The sequence below is a fragment of the Meleagris gallopavo genome, chromosome 17, assembly GCF_000146605.3.
Source record: "Meleagris gallopavo isolate NT-WF06-2002-E0010 breed Aviagen turkey brand Nicholas breeding stock chromosome 17, Turkey_5.1, whole genome shotgun sequence".
NCBI lineage: Eukaryota > Metazoa > Chordata > Aves > Galliformes > Phasianidae > Meleagris > Meleagris gallopavo.
This window is the reverse complement of record NC_015027.2, coordinates 7766682-7784009: the sequence shown is the minus strand read 5'-3', so window position 1 is coordinate 7784009 and position 17328 is coordinate 7766682. Positions and strand designations below refer to the sequence as shown.

Below are 17328 nucleotides of genomic sequence, written 5' to 3'. Positions count from 1 at the left end.
AAAAAAAAGGAAAGGGAAAGCATATGGAATCCCTTGTTTCTCCTCTTTCTAGCAGTACGGAAGAAGCTGCCAGTGTTGCTGATGTCTGTCAATACTCCCGTGCACTACAGTAGCTTACCTTAACTTCAGAGAAAGTTGGGTCTTTCATCTCAGGTTTTAGCATATTGCCAAACTTCAAGGCCTCTGCAATAATATGGTAGGTTTCCCCCTTTTCCTTTGGTGTCGACAATGATGCCTCATGGAATTTATACTCTAAAGAGGAAGATGGATTCATTTGGTTAATGGACCCACTGGCCATCGATTTTTCTTGAAGAATTTTATAAAATGTTTAAAGGAGCCTCCTTTCCCCAATTCACTTAATAGAAGAGAATCACAGAATCACAAAGGTTGGAAAAGACCCCTAAGATCATCCAAGTCCAACCATCAGTCCCTCAACATCATGCCCGCTAAATCATTTCCCTCAGTGCCACTTCTGCACTTGGACATCTCCAGGGACAGCAACTCTACCAGTTCAGTGAGCGGCCTGTTCCAATACTGTGACCACTCTTTCAGAGAAAACATTTTCCTGATGCTAAAACACTGTAAGAATGAGCCAGTTCCTCATCCTGCTGCACAGCATAACCATAATGCTGCTTCAGAGCCCACACTGGCTCACCAAGACCCTTTCTGCCAATTCATTTTCGCATGCTCTAGATCAGTTCTCTTTGCAAACCTCTTGCAGCACACTTTCTCTTAGCAATTTACCTTCCAATATCTTGAGGATGAACAGTAGCACAGCACCTCCCAAGGGTGGAGGAGGAGAAAACACAGTGGTGTTTTTGTTCAGGGTAATGTTCAGAGCTGAGGATACTTCTGCTTTGTATGCCTTAAGGTCCTCCATTGAGATAACAGACCCTTCAACAGAAAACCAAAGAGACAGTTGTCATTAGCATGTTAACATACGCTTCTAACAGGTGCTATTGGCTGGACACATCAGAGCCTTTGAAGGTTTCTGAAGAGCCATTTCTGTACACTGAGTTTCTTCTACCTAGCACAACAGAGTCTTCTTGTGCCCTTATCTAACACAAAACTCTAGGACATTATAAAGCCCAAGGGAACTGAAAAGGCCAATAGATGAGTGTTATGGGCAAATACCAGAGTAGTGGTTGGCTCTCATCCCTGCTTTTGGGCCTAAGTTACAGGAATGGGGGAAAGATGTTCACCCTGTATCACCCCAAGAAATGAGTAAATGCCATATTCTGGCTATCCCCAGGTACCTCCTCATTGTCAGCCAGTTGCTGGGAAGAAGCCTGTCTGCTAGCATTAAAATCTAGCTGTTACCTACCAACTTTCCTAATGTCTTCCACCAGGGCCTTTCCTATCTGTCCCTCATAAAACGCTGTAGCTCCATTTTCGGCCAAAATTTTCAGCGTCTTCTGCAGAGCTGGCCACCTGAAGGTCTTTCCAGATGTCAAAAACTTCTGACCATCACAAATCAATGGGCTGTTAAAGAAGAACATCCATCAGATTACAGAATATGCTTATTCCATTCCCAGTGCCAGACCCCCTTTCCTACCTAGAGCAGATTTAGTTTCTGTATGTCATATACTTTCCAAGCCAGTGCTATATTGCAGTGTACATGGAGAAAAGTTCTCAGCCAACTGCTACCCACAACACCAGGCACATTTTCCCATAAACAGAGTTTCCTCTAATGCTTTGACTCCAGCTCAGACCAGTGTGGCTTCCCTAAATAAGTGCCTGCTGTAGGGCCCTGCTGTCAGGGGACAATTTCCACACAGACACAGGCAGGCTACATCCATCCAGCTCTCATGAGCAGATGTGCTTAGCAAAAAGTTTTGCTGTGCCAAGCCACTATGAACTTTAAAAAAAAAAAAAAGTTGCTGACAGTATAAAATTTCCAAAACAAACATTTCTGTTATTCTCTCTCCATAGCAAGCACTTACTGAGCAGCAGCTGCAGAAGCCTGTGCTATATGTTAGCAGAATGGTCTGAGCTGAGGGAGCAGTGTTCCTTGCACTTCAATTTAATTTGTGGGTCTTACCACAGGCTTCTTCCCACTTGGGAGAAGTTTTGGTGATTGATTATTTTGTCCATAACTGGGGAAACAACAAGTGGGTGTGAAAGGAGTTCGATGGTTGGTTCAAACAGGGATTTCCATGGCAAGCGGCCGTATCGCTTATGGGCTTCTTCATACCCACGAATTTCTCCTGGTACAGCAATCCACTGGGGACCTGGAGAGCAGAACTGCAGTGTTACACCTGGTAAATCACTGGCCTGTGGAGTACAACTCTCTGAAAGCACTCAAAGTATGGATTCATAGAGGCAGAACATGGTCCCTAAAGGCAGTTTTCACTGTTCAATTGTTTCTTCCAATACAGAATAGGAAGGGTAAAGGCAAAAGAACAAAAAGCAACGGGCACGTTGCAGCAAAGAAGACTGCAGCCAGACATCAGGGAAAACACATTCAAGCAGAGCATGGTCAAACTGAAAGTGGGGTCAAGTAAGGCTGTGAAACTCTCCATCCTCAGAGAAGATAAAAAATGTGACAGGATAAGGCCCTGAGCAGCCTGCTCTAGTTCTGACATTACCCTTCTTTAAGCAGGAGTTGGAGCAGAAGCCTCCAACCAGAATCATTTGTGATTCCTTTCCAGCTGTTCTTCCAAGGGCAAGAAAATCTCCTCCAGGAACAAGGACACTTCCCAAAACAGAATGTGCGAGGGAAGGAGAATGCATACAGCAAGAAACACGGAAGGATCCAAGATGTGCTGCTAAAGTAAGAGTGCCTGCTACCAATTGCTAAGAGCAAATGGACATGGAGTGACTGTAAGTGGTAGTGAGGTGACAAAGAGATAGCTAAGCAGGTCTGAAGCTCAGCAATTTAGACCAAGAGCAAGGTCCCCAGTTCCTCCATCCTTACTTCTGTGCACTACACACACTGAGTTCCTTACCGATGGGTAAACGAGCACAGCCAGACAACAGATTGCTAGGAATGCCTTGGGGAGCTGTTTCACGGGCATTGATCACCTCGACTGTTCCTAGAAAAGAGAAGGAGAGAATGCATTACAGTCTCTTCCAAAAGGCAAGTGAATATCACACAGCAAGTCAGCTCAGCAGACTGACCAGTGCCTGCCTAGAGACAATAATGGTGCAAGGAACAAGGCCAGCATATCTGGGATATGCTGCTTCACATCTGATGCAGCTTCCTGCATTTCCTCTGCAGGTGGGAAGTGTCAGAGACAAAACTTGAGTCTCATGCTACTTGATAGGTAGTTTTCCAAGTGATGTCAAGGCGAGGTCATGTTTGTGTCATGTCTGCAACACCTATGTGTCAAGAAACTTGAAAAGAAAAAAGGATCAGTCACACACTTGTATTTCAGGTGTAGCCTAATTATTTCTCCTCTTTATCTGCCTTCTATCTGTCTTTTTCCACTGCAGGCCAGAGAGCTGTCTGTGCTGCAGGAGACCAGGGTGCTACTGTACCACAAATGAGAGCCATGCATGGCCACCTGGGGCTCTGCACAGCAAGATAATTTGGGTAGCAGAAGGGTTATTGGGAAAGTGGCTCTGCCAAAAGAGGGAAAAAATATAGGTGCTTTGCCAAATTATGCTATTGCTTAAGAAACAACTGAGAATTTCCAGACTTGCAACTCTATGATACTACTTGGAATGGTTTTTAAAACTCTGATATTGTTATTTTGTCTGACAGCATCTATAAACTCTGGGGGGTTTTGGTAGCCAAGGCAGTTTAAAAAGCATTAAAACATAAAAGCAGGAACACAATAGTGCAAGAGATTGAACCGAGCAGAGAAGTACTTCCCAGCAGGCTCTGAAAATTGCTGGATTCAGATTTCTGAACAGAAGATGCATCTTCTGGAGCAGGAGATTTCAGCACCACTCTGGGGAGTCTGATGCCCTCCCTCCCCGCCAGTGATAGCGTGAGATGCTCCCCATGGCAGCAGGTTCTGCTTGAGCTGCTGCTGCAGGACAAACCCGTTAAGTCTTACCCCAAAGGCTCCACCAAACCAGTGACAGCCCTGGGCTGCTACCCTCATTGCCAGCACATACACCTCGTTCCACTCCCAGCTGCTGCCATGGCAGTGCTCCCTCCAAGTGGCAACTCGGACAGGACTACTCAAATCTTGCTGTACCAGTCAGATATCTGACTTTGAAATATGATTTGGGATCACTTTATAGGCCAAGGAAAGGTGCAGTCAGTTCATTTTACACTCAAAGCTCCTTCCCTACCACCACACGTTCAGTCTGCAATCAACTGAACTCTTCAGCCCTGCTCTGCACTCTGAAAGCTTTCAGGACAGCTCCTGTAATTAATACTTTGGATTAAGAGCAAAAGGTATATTTTGTGTGTTTTTGTATACAGCCTTTATTATAAAAGAAATTATTCTGAGAGAACATGAAAGAATTTGACTGTGAAGAGTGCAGGGCTGGCCCATACCTGTGCTTGCATTATAGATTGTAAATACGACTCCACCACCGAGGCCTGAACTCTGAGGGTTCATCACTGATGTGCAGATCAAACCAGCGATGGCAGCATCCACAGCTGAGCCTCCTCTTTTCAGGATGTCCCTGGAGTGAAAAGGGAAGAAAAAAGAGACAATGTTAAAATCCAGGGATGATGGAATGGAGGAGTCCCATGAAAAATCACAGAATCACTGAGGTTGGACAAGACCTCTAAGGTCTTCTAGTCCAGCCATCCACCTACCACCAATACTGCCCTCCAAACTATGTTCTTTAGTACCACTTCTACGTTGTTCCTGGAAGTGTTCAAGTGACTCAAAAACCTCCACATGCAGCCCATTCCAGTGTCTGATGGCTATTTTCAAGAAGATTTTCCTAATATCCAACCTGAATCTCTCCTGGCACAATTTGAGGCAATTCCCTCTCATCCTGTCTGTTATTCAGGAGGAGAGACTGACCTTCCCCCCACCTTGCTACAGCGTCCTTTCAGGGAATTGTAAAGGGCTATAAGATCTACCCTGAGCAGTGCTGGTCTTCCCCTAGGAAAGGGGTCATGAGGCAAAGGGAACTGCAGCTGCTCACAAATGCTCTTGACAAAAAAGGATGGAAAGGAGCTGCCAGAAACGCAGGAGGATGCTCACTGCAGAGAGGAGAACATCTACATGCTGGGAACCAAACAAACGATTCCTGACTTCCCACCTGCCATTCCCACTAAAAGGCATCTGCTAGTCAACAGGCCAGAGATATGGAAGCAGAAATAATGGGTCCACATGAAGCAAACTCCTGAGACTCACTGTCTCAATTAGCACAAAATTCAAACCTTACTTCGCTCTTTATGCAACGTGCCTTCCTGGGCTTCTGTAACATAAAAATACCCCCACCATTCTCAAATAAAGAAAAAAAAATGCAAGGAAAAAAGCTCACGTCAAACAAGTAGAATAAAAATAAATAAACCACCACAAAGTGATTGTTTCTACCAACGTACAGCCATACCGAAAATCACAAGGCCATTAAGGCAGACTCGTGCTGTTGCTAGAAGAAAATTTCTGCTGGAGAATAACAAACCATCCTTCAAGCACAGCCATAACAAAATCTCCTTTCAGTGGAAATGTGATGCTGGTGAAGAGGGATTTCCCCATGCAGCCTGCCAGTGGCCAGCCCTGCTTTTTGCTAAGGTTTCCGAGTGCTCAGCTTGGGGTATTGCTTGGAAAAGGCAAAGTCAGAATGCTAAGTGGAAGAACAGTTCATCGACTGGAGTGTAACTGCTCCCAGAGGCTGTTGCAGGAACACAGAGAGGGACTGCTGTTTATTTTACATCCATTGTTGTTGTTGGGACCTGCTGAGGCTGAGAACAGGATGCTACCCACAGATCCACTGATAGAGGCTTTTCTTTGTTTAAGTGACCTTGGACCAGCTGCCTGCAAGGAAATGGTATGTGGACAACTGGGGAGTAATGAAACCACAGGGAACCACGGGGCTTTCTGTTTGCAGCCCTGCACAGCTTTCAGCTTTCTAGTAGCAAGCTGCTCCCTGAATGCTGCCCTGAACTGGGTGACTGAGGCTCAGTGTTATGCCTGCAGAAGACCTGGAAGCATATTAGAAAGCTGGAAAGGGGTGGAGAGAAGGACCACAGCAGTGACCTCTGAGCCCGTGTACAAAGCCTTGTGCCAGGGAGAAAAAAAGTCCTGAGATAAACTTAAGTGAAAAACAACTTCAAATGTAATGCAGCACAATCAGGTGTTAGAGAGGAAAATCAGACACATAGCTGTCGTTTTCCCAAAGCCTGAGAAGCATTCATAGCTATGAAGTGGTGGCACTCCTACACTGTCTGTCACCCAGAAGCCTTCCTGCCACTCCTCTCTGTCTCCAGAAAAGCTTGAGCTTGGAGAAGCCCTCCCTGGTGAGGATCCCCATCCGTTCTGTGTCATAGCTAGCTGCCTGTTACAAAAGGTGAGCAGTTCCTCCTCCAAAAGGTGAGGACAGTAAACATATCTGTTTAATGTGTGTACACCTACGTGGCCTGTTTTTAGCTTCCGGATGGTGCTAAGATCATTTGGTGTTGCCAAATACTTGTTTGTGTGTGAAAACACCCTCTACCTGCTGCTAATGCACTGCCATATGTACAAGGCACACAAACCTGAGGGTCTCTAAACAAGAGTTTATGCACGATCCCACTCTCCAACACTCCTAATTAAAACCAGACAGAATAATACAAGTTAGGACTTTGGCTCCCACTAAGATCAGGGAGGAGAAAAGAGGTCTGAGCAGGAAAGGTGCATCTGTCAGGGTAACAGGACCTCTCCCGGGAGCTGAGAGCTGGGCTGTGACACAAAATCCCAATCAAGATCAAGGAACCAGTGGGAGGAGGACGTTCGTCAGCAAAGAAGACTCAGTAGCACTGCCCCAGGCAAATGAAGTGCTTGTTTATGAGCTCGTTACCTGACAGTTTTCAGATGGATCACACCCAAGACGCTGGCTTTGTGAGTGCCTCAAGAAGACAGGAAAGCCAGAGATAATCTCAATTGTTCTTGTGCCTCGTGCAGCAGAGCCCTAATTCCTGGCTGTGACTTCTTGGTGTTACCATAATACACAGCAAAAATAACAGCAGCAGACAACACAAATTTCGCAGAAAAGCTAAGCATGTTTTGCTTTGTCCTTGGTCACTACCCATCATTAAAATCACTCTGCAATATAAACAAGACAACAGGAGAAAGAGAAGATTTCCAGGTGTTCCAAAAGTGCTCTACATTCCTCTCTACTGTGTGGCAACTGTTTGTCACTGTCACCTCTGGCAGCGAATACCACATGTAAAGATATGCACTCAAACTTATTTCTTGTTCAAGGGAAGGGGGGCTTTCCAGCCACCTGCCTTCCAGTGAGCCACCACAGAATGGACAGTAAAGCTTCCCACCCACCTCCACAGTGTGCAACATCTGAGAACACGTCAGATAGGACGGGTTACATGATGCTGAGTATGGTCCTTTACCATTGTTTCTTTGGGAGCAGAGCTGAGATTTCTCCCCCAGATGAGGCATAACATTGGTTCTTCAGAGCATAGCAGGAAGCACATCCAGCCCCAGATCTCAAATATACATACCTTGGGGGGCTCACCAACTACACTGATGTTGTGTCCAGGCTCTGGGGAGGTGTATATCCCTGACATCCCAGCGCTCCTGAGTCCCAAGACATGGGACAGAGAAGGAAAAAGAAGCCTTAGAGTCTGGCTTTGAACTCAAGCTCAGAAGTCATGGATCCCAGCAAGGGTAAAACCAAATCCTGGTCTCGGTTACTAATGATTTCTTAGGAGCTGCTTTCCCCTTTTACCTCTGACGCCTGATATGTGTCTCTATGATTAGAGCAGGGTCCAAGGCCCACAGGCACACTCTGCTATCTGCAGACTGGCCCCCCGGTCTCGACAGCTTCCCACTCTCCCTCCAACCAATCTGAAAGACAAGGAAAAACATTCTCTGATCCTTTTCTTGGCACATCATGCTGAGCTCCCCACGCCTGACTTGCCTGCATTCAGCCAGAGCTCTGCCACTTCCCTGGGGAATTCAGGGCCATTACTCCTTTCTTGACCAGCCAGACTGAAGGAGCATTCCCTGTTTTATTAGTTTGCCTTCCTTTATTTGGATCACTTGCTACAAATAATTATAATGCAAAATAGTGGAGAAAAACGTAACCCTACAAGCAAAACAGTCTGGTACCTTACCAGGTTCCTCTGGAGACAACTTAGCACTACAGCTGGCAAGATTTGATAACAATATCCTTCCTGCCACTTAGTTTCAGATTTAGGGCTCTGTCATTAACAGCATATCCTTAAAGTCAGGAGCAGAAATAGCATTTCCTTGCAGAAGAGGACATAACAATCAGGTCTTGTTCCAGCAGCAGTGAAAAAGTGCTTCACCCACCCAGGAAGGGTGAATAATGGCACTTCTTCACAGTCTCCTTACAGTCAAGTTGAGCAGCGCTCGACTGAAGTCTGCAGTTCTGCTCTGAACTAGGAGGAGCTGATGCCATTTTAAACACACTTGAAATGCTAGGTTTTTGTTTTTGTTTTTTCCTCTTTAAGACCACCTATTACATAGGAGCTGCCTGACTAAGATTGATGAGGAGCAAAAGCAACATCTGTTTCTGTTAAAAAAAAAAAGTTACTAATTTTAAAACTACTGAAATACAAGATGGGAAGGCAAATCCTTTGGGATATAAAGATTTTTCAGAAATGCTGCTGGGTCATCACTGAAGAGGATTTTCACAGCAGATCCTTTGCTTAGAACAGCTTCCCAGGAAACAAAAGTTTTTTTTGCTATTCAATTCTCACCCTCCCAGTGTCTTGTCCTCAGGGGGGTCTTTGTTCCAGAGGAAGGCAGTTCCCAGGGTTTATACTGCGCTGCACTGGGGATGTGAGATCTGAGGAGGCTGCAGGGCCAGGTCAGCTCAGCTCACCTCTCTGCAGCAAAACTCACTGCTGAGAATGAGCCCTTCTCCTAAATTCCTCCCTGGCTTCGTGCTGGCTCTTGTGTCTATCATTTGGGAAACACAGAGGTGAGGAGCAGTGGCTAGCAGAGTTCAAACAGCACACAGGAAGGGCATATGATACTTTTTGCTCTGTTGATGGAAAAATCCTCCTCCACTGCCAGGAGGGAACAAGAGGTTCAGAGCTGGAGGTGAACGCTGGGTTGGGTACTGTATGCTGCCAGGCAATCAGCTCCTGTCTTCTCATGGATTCCTGACATGAAGACAAATTAACTGAGGTGGACTTCAGTACCACATCCACGTCCTAAAACCTGCTCCGTCTTCTCTTTTAGCCTCCCATCCCTCCTCACTAAGTTCTAGGTTTTGCCAGAGTAGGGCCCCTGACTGCGCTTGAGAGGACAGACACTCAGTTGCTCAATATTTACTTTTAGTCCCCAGTTCCTAGCAGTAAAACCATCTGCAGCAAGAGAGTCAACCTCATTCAGCACTGCAAATCAGGCACCAATAGCTAAGAGCCAGTCTAGCACAGGACCTGCCAACAAGGATGATGATGCTGGAGGCTTGCCGAGGTTGCTGGCTTTCTGGAGGGAGCCAAAGAGTTGCATTAAAATCTCAGACAATTCAACCTCACACAACCCTAGAGTATACAAATACCATCTCCAGAGATGGGAAACTGAAGCCTGAAGATAACAGCTCAGCACAAGTTAAGAAAAAGCAGCAAATGGGAGTTATGGCTCTGTTCCCTCCTCTCTCCATTTTGTAATAAAGAATTAGAGCTATGTGGTTCCCTTGCTGAGCCTTCCTTCACAGCTGAGCAGTGATGGAATTCAGAAATACAGGCATCTTGAGATGTTTTCCCAAGCTCACCATCCCACTTATTAAAAGACACTCTTGCACTTAGCACAAGAGGTTTGGTTCAGTTGCTCTCATTAAGTTCATTTTAAAGCTCTGTTAGGGAAGCACAAAGATTCTGCTTCATCAGCCACTTAAACCATCATGTAACACCTCAGAAATTTCATTACTGCTAATGAAACTCACTGCACATGGGACAGCAATATGGTTTGGGTTGTTAGTTTTCTGTTTTGTAAAGGAAATAAGACTTTTGATTAAAGAATGAAGTTCATAAAGAGGTTAAAGATTAGGTGCTGCCCTTAACTTCAAACATTTCAGGCACTGAGCCCACTCTGCACTTGGAGGTTCTCTGAGCATCCCTCACATGGGCTTCTGGGAGCCCAGGGGGATTTGCAGGATAAAAAAAAAAGATGGCTGGGGGCCAGCCCAGAGCCCCAGCAAACAGAGGGACTGCAGAGTCATTGGGGAGAGCAGGGACAAAGTGGCACTATTGAGTCTCCCCGTGCACTCTGGGGACTGCTTGCCATTACTCCATTCTCACCAGGCAGGTAGGTTCAATCACAACACGTTGTTTTCATTTGATTATATAACTTCGCCATGAAGCCTAATTAGTTTGTTTTTCCCATGGTGCTGTGGAGATTACTCTTTACATATGTTTCCACTAAAAGCATCAGCAAGAATGCATTTGAGGAAAGTTGCTTTGCTTATTTTACTTATTTTTAAATTCCTCTAGAAAATTTTAAGTGTGTATATCTAAAGCCAGAGGGGGGTCTGTCTTCAGTTCTGACAACGCATTTCAATTTAGCAAAGCTGTTTGCCTTGAGGGAGAAAATTGTAAACTTTATAATTTTTATTTTATATACATCTCTGTAGTGTGTGTGTGTGTGTGTGTGTGTGAAGAATGCATTATCCATCTTTGGTAGATTAATTCTCTACTGTATTTTTTGGCAGTGACAGTAGAACTTAGCCTGTTCCATCTCTGAGCTGCAGGGGCCAAGCACAATTCCCCCCAAAAGTCTGTTTGTCACAGCTTTGGGTGTCAGAAAACAATAAAGAAATTACTGTTTTGGCGCTCGGTGCTCCCCAGACACAGCTAGCAAGAGGAGAGGCCAGCAACGTCCTGCCTCAAACATAGAGATGTGGGTGAGGAGTGAGGTGACCAAGCTGCAAAGACAGGCTCGGGGCAGAAGAAAACCTGTAGGGTTGAAGAGTCTGTGAGCAGGGGGTAATGGATTGGGTACAGCATTTGGTAGGATGAGAAGAGCAGCAGTAGTGACTGTACAGGCTCTAACAGTAGCGCAGGGAAATGGGGAAGTGTGAACAAGCAGACATGATAGCAAAGGGCCCAGCAGGGACTCAGGAATTGCAGTACAAATCCCAGCCCTTGCGCCAGTGGGAATATCATTGCTCATTACACCTTTCTAATTCCTCAACTCTTTGCATCAGCCCAGTCCCAAAGAGACAGCATAAACATCTGCAAATGTTTGTATAATTGCAGAAAAAGAGTGAAGACCTACATACACTACCTACTTTAAAAAACAAACAAACAAAAAAAAAAAACATCCCAAATTGATCGTTTCCTTTCACTTCCTTCCTCCTACATCTCATGACTTTAGGAGTTAATTATTTCTGAACAGAAGAAGTCAACAGCATTGTTGTAATCTCAAAACCATTCAATTAACTGGCTGGGCACAGTATGGAAAGGCACTAGGGCTGTGCACAGAAATGTACTTGGCTTTGCTGAAGCTGAAGTTAGGTGGCAAATGAAGTGGAAGCTCACAAGTGGCAACAGCAGGACCTAATGACTAAGACTGCTCAGATAGAAATTGGATTTCATGGCTACTGCTGATCTCATCCTGGGTTAAGCAAGAAGCCTAACCTGGTGCCCAGCATAAAAAAATCTCACTTCTTCACATGCACACAGCCACAGTGCACCTTCACCAGTTACTCACAAGTGCTATGTCAGTTTGTCACTGCACAAGCCACAGCAAGAAGTGTGGTGCAGTGACACCAACACCTGCCTCACTCCTCCAGTCACAGGGTAGAGCACACAGCTTCAGCATTCACACGTACTGCATGTAGCTTGTAAAGGTTTAAGTTCCATCCTTCCACTTTCGTGCATGCAAAGGCTTAAGAACTGAAGTAATAGCAACAGTAAAAGTTAAGAGTTAAAATACATAAGAAATAAGTTGTTGTGCAAACTAAAGTCATACGACCAGAGCAGCTTGAGGATTTTCTTTACGCCTGCATCTTTCCCTCCAAGCAACGTAAGCATGCCTTCTATACTTACACCAACTTGGTTGAATTTCAATTATATCTACGCTTTACTTTCCAATGCGTTGTGCCTTTCCTGATAGCAGATATGCCTGCTGCAGGCTTTGGTCCAGAAATGCACTCCTTAAAGGCTGGGCTGTCCATCCCTCCTTATCCCATCCACCTGCTTGCCTTCATAACCTCTGCTGAAGCCTGGCTGCAGCTCCCTGCTAGCTCCTCTCCCTCCTTTCATGAGAAATTCCTAAGCCACTTATCCAACAGACTTACCACCATGAAGCAAGCAGTTGATTTCTTTTTTCCACTGTTAAAAATAACATTACGTTCACATTCTATAAATATTTGCACCTTCCCATAGGCCATTCATGTGATATTAGGTAATTAAGATAAGCATCAGAGGAAGATCCCCTTCAATTTTCTGAGCTGCTCTGCTGCCAACAACGAGCACCCAAGGAGCAGCACCTCTCCTCAGCCCAAGGAGCAGGGATGAGGCAGAAACCCAGCTCGCTCCCAGTCACTGCACGTACCTGTCCACCAACCCAAGCCCAGGACACACACAGCACAAACTGACAAACCAAGAGGTCCGTGCACATACCGGCTGATGTTAGAGCAGATCTCGGTGTCAGCAGCCACAGCACCATGCAGGTACTGCTGAGGACCACACTTGGGTTGAGTCAGGGTGACCAGGAGCACAACCACGGCCGCCAGCACCCCGAGGGTCAGCAGCACCAGGCAGCAGATCCTTCCTGTCGTCATGTCTACTCCTGCACGGCCAGAGGTGCCTGGGAAGCTCTCAGTCCTCCTGCGAAGGCGTCTGCTTTGCTGCGGGGGAAGTGGAGGATCCTGCAGTGATGGGAGGAAGGGAGGTCTCACTGAACTGGGTTCTGCCTCCTGTGATCGACAATTACATTTTTTCAGATGAAAAGCTGAGACAAAGGTAACGTTGCACTTTCTCTTCTCTGCTCTCTAATGTGTGACACAGCTTTCACTTTCTTTTATAAACTAATTTTCTGGCAAATCCTCCTTATACCCCCCTTTTTTTTTTAAAAGTTCTCTGATGAAAACATTTAACGCATTCATTGCTGGAGCACTTCAAAGTGAAATCCCAACACTGGTTTTTGGTTTCAAGCGCTTTCCCTGTCCTTCCATTCTCACCACACACAGCAAACTGCAAAGCAAAGACAGCCCACGTGTTGAATCACTGGGAAAATCACAGCACTGATCCTGCATTACACACAGGATACTTTCCAGAAGGCTACTCAAAGAAGTAAAAGCTAATCACTAAAGAAATACAAAGCTGGAACTTTTATACTTACCTTATAGTTTACTCCACCTTTCTTAATGGCTTGCATTAAATCTTGCCACTGCCCCCACCGTACATCTGTAAAAGCATAACAAATAAATAAATGTAATAAAACAGCACGTTTCTGCAGCTCTACACAACTTAAGAGTTAAAAGCTCTGGGGGTCCAGCTTGGATCACTCAGCAATCACAGCACCTGGGAAGCAAAGGGCTCTTGAATAACACAGAGCAGATTCCCAGCACAGCACTGATTAGCAGCACAGCTGGCCCCAGTTAGCTCTATTAGAGCTCTTGGTCACACAGTTCCTCTCACACTTAAAAAGTTAAAGATGAGGCTTTATATCTGCTGCCTTTAATCAAAGTTATTATCTGTGATCATTTCTTATTCTGCGTATCATACCTCAATAAATAGATTTGATAGTTGTTTTTGTAGTTGTATCTTCCCATAAGGTCATGTGGTGGAAGTGAGAATACGCCAAGAGAAATATATAGCATCGTCCAAGATAAACTATGGCCCCTGGGGAATCATTTCTTGATCTCCATACCTCCATCTGACTTAGTTATGCCAGGTATATCTGCCAAGCCTCCCCAGCTCTAATGTGACTCTGCATTTCACCCCGTTGCAAAACATCCCTGATCTCATCAGATTTCTCAATCTCTGTGTGACTTTCATATTCATTTCTTTCTTTCCACGTTATTCCATAACACCTAAAGAATCAGTTACAGTGGGTTTAGGGAAAATCATTTCCTGTAAATAACTGGAAATCCTGGCCACCGAGAGACTCGAGTGGATTTTGCCCATTTGCTTTCATCAAATGCCATGGAGAATTTAACTGCAATCTCCAGATTTCTTTGAAATTTGCTTTTCAACTCAGCAGGTCAAACACCTGTAAATATACAATAACTGTTGTGCTGCCAATGAGGAGTCCTGGCAAGAAAGAGAGCAGAGAGCATTAACCCCCAGACCACTTCTGGACATGCCAAGATGTGGTTGGGATCCCTTGCAACAGATAATTCCCATAGGCAAACCCTTCACAGACACAGGAATGAAGGCTGAGCCACCTTCCCTGTCTTGGTGCAGACTTTACAGTCTTGTTGGCACAGTTCTCAGCTTTGAGATACTACACTGCAAATCTGCACTGGCTATATCTAAATTATACTGTTACATATACATATTCTAGTATTCGCTTAATTAGAACTACAATTATTAACATAAGTTATTAACTAATAAATAGGAACAGAATCTTTATGTTGTTCTTTATGCTGTTTGGGGTCCCATTACATCTTTTTCCAACTCTTCAACTGAGACTGAGCTTGAAAATTGTTTAACACCTGAAGTACAGGCATAACTAAGATTATCACAAACACCCCAGTCACCTTATAGATAGTAATAAATCATTGAGGGGGACAGAACCTCACGTTTTAAAGGCACAGCATCACTACAGAGCAGAGGAGTTGGGAAGACGTTCCCTTGCAGGCAGCTTACTGCAAATCAAGGAGCCACTCTCTGAGAGCACTGGGATCAGTTTGCTGAAGCGGATCCATGGCAGTACAGGGCCAGCATCACGAAAACAAGGTTTACTGCCTTGTCTGCAGCCAAAGGGTAGGTTTGTGGCATGTTTTCTCCATGCCTCTTTTTCTTGAGCACAGTTTCCCATTGGTTGATGGAAGGACAGGAACATCACTGGACAGAAAGCCAGACATTTCTGCTCAGCAGAGAAAAGCTATTACACCGACCCTCAATTTATCACTCTTGTTTCATCTCTGACAAAAATAAACTAAAAGAACTCTAAGCACACAACACTCCAAGTGTTCTCATGCTGGTGTCCTGACCATCCTTCTTTGCCTTTTGTCTTTGCGCTTTTCAAATTACATTGCAACATACTCCAGTTTGACCGCAGAGCAGCGTCTGCAGTCACTGCGATCTTACCGTAACAAATCAGAAGTGCACTTTATATTTCTCAACACTAAATTAAGTTTAAATTGTTGGATAAGAATCTAGGAAAGTTTCCAAAAGCATGCAGCCGAAGCCAAATTGGATGCACTTCATACATTATTTGTTTTCCCCTCCGATCATGCTACAATCCAGAAACATCTCTTGTCTTTATATAATAACCAAATAACAAAAATAGAGGCAGCACTCTATGAATTTAATGTTCAGATCTTGTAGGAGACCTATCAAAGGATGCAGACCACAGATGTTGGTGCTTGTGATGCACCAGGAATGAAAATCCTAACCTTTGCAAATGGCTTTCTTTGCACACAAGCAAATTTTCTTTACTGATGGCCATGATTTGCTCCCATGAAAAAGAGATATTCATTGCAAATCCTGGTACCAAAGAACTTCTCATTCATGTACTTGTGACAAAAACTAAACCTATAATCTCCCCTAAATTCAGGAAAAATCAAACACTGTTTCTTTTGTTATTGAAACGGTCTCTAGAATTACTCATTACTTATGTGTCAGCATTCAATGCTTCCTATGACAGAGCAGCCACACTCAAGATCAGAATAAAAGTGAAACCTCCTGATGCTCTTTAGTCTGTTTTGAAGCAAATCCAGTGGGAAATGTGTTCTTAAAGACTAAACCTCATTCATAGAATTACTGCAATAGCTGGAAACACTGATGCTAGGAAACAAAAGGGAGTCTTTTGTGCATCCAAGGACACCTGGAGTAAATGCTGTCTGAACTCTGTTTTGACTAAATTAAGCAAAAGTACCATGGTAATGACCGCAGAGGATATTTCTGGAGGGTATGAACTTACTTGAAAGCATTAAACTCGCTGAAAGTGTTAAATAAAATGGATTTTATAATTAAATACACATCTGCCTGTGTATGACAACTTACATAGCTGCCATTGTAAGCTTTTTAAGACCTCAGCAAGACACAGTCTGTGATATTATTCCAGTTGAATTTTTCTATTACTAAATGCAACAAAACATTACCAAAGTCAACAGGAATTACTGTTATGTTATAATGAAGTCAGTAACCAGAGAATATGGCTCGAACCCACATGCTCTTTAGGAAAACATCAATTTGTAGGGATGTTTTAGATGCTATACACTACATACATGATGGTCAATGACTAACAGCCCTGCTCAATCCTGACTATAAATAACAAACATCTGCTCTGCCAGCGCTTGCAACAAATGAAGAGCTTCCAAGTCAAAAGACCTCTGGCAAGCCAGTGCTCCTGGGTGCTCACTGGGATCCCAGGCTGCAAAAGTCCATGTCTAATGCTGGGATCCCCAAGCAGAGTGCCAGCCTTTGGCATGCTGCACTGTTGTGCTGGAGTGGAACTTTTCTGCTGGGGAGGCAGCTCAGCTGTTCAAAGAAATCTCACTTTCTGCAGCTCAGGCAAGGCCTGCCAGATTCGCCTGGGTTAGAGAACTGGCTAGAAAGTAAGAATCACAGTTTGAAGCGTTTATATTTTGGAATTCATTTACATTTCAGAGTTAACTATAAAAATTCCCAACTCACTCAGTAATCTGCCGCTGTTTAGTTTTCTAATGAATAGGACACTTGCCAAGACAGCGGAGCCAAGAATCAGACTTAAAATCCAATGTATTTTTTTTAAAACTCATGTCAGACACCAAGCTGTACAGGAGCTTTAAAGCCAGGTTCTCAGCTGGGTAGAAGTCTCTGATATCAGCAGAGCTCATCTGCTCCATAGTGGCTGAGGACCCGAGGTCTTGCTTGTTCCCAGCAAGGTAGGAATACAGGAGAAAATTATCTGAAATCACGGAACAGCCAATTTTCTCTTCCCTTCTTCTCTCCTCTCTACTTCTGCCATCGTATTTTACGGAACCTTAGAAGTTATTTACGTTCTTTAGAAGACCTTACTTGACACTGATGGGAAGCACTCCCATTAATCTCAACAGAGACTGACCTACGGCCTCGCAGCCTGCCCCAGCCATTTGTCCACGAGACTTTTGCACTCTTTTGGCCAT

The 17328-nt window shown here is 44.5% G+C and overlaps 1 protein-coding gene across 1 annotated transcript in view; it reads right to left on the bottom strand.

Moving 5' to 3' along the window:
- Positions 1-17328, bottom strand: part of LOC100539371 (glutathione hydrolase 5 proenzyme) — a 17866-nt gene extending 538 nt beyond the window's left edge. Inside the window, 12 exon segments of the mRNA XM_010720307.3 lie at positions 119-252; positions 745-894; positions 1325-1482; positions 2042-2231; positions 2949-3035; positions 4454-4584; positions 12671-12902; positions 12905-12938; positions 12940-12966; positions 13392-13456; positions 13574-13624; positions 17268-17328. Of these exon segments, the coding sequence (XP_010718609.2) occupies positions 119-252; positions 745-894; positions 1325-1482; positions 2042-2231; positions 2949-3035; positions 4454-4584; positions 12671-12902; positions 12905-12938; positions 12940-12966; positions 13392-13456; positions 13574-13624; positions 17268-17328 (1320 nt within the window).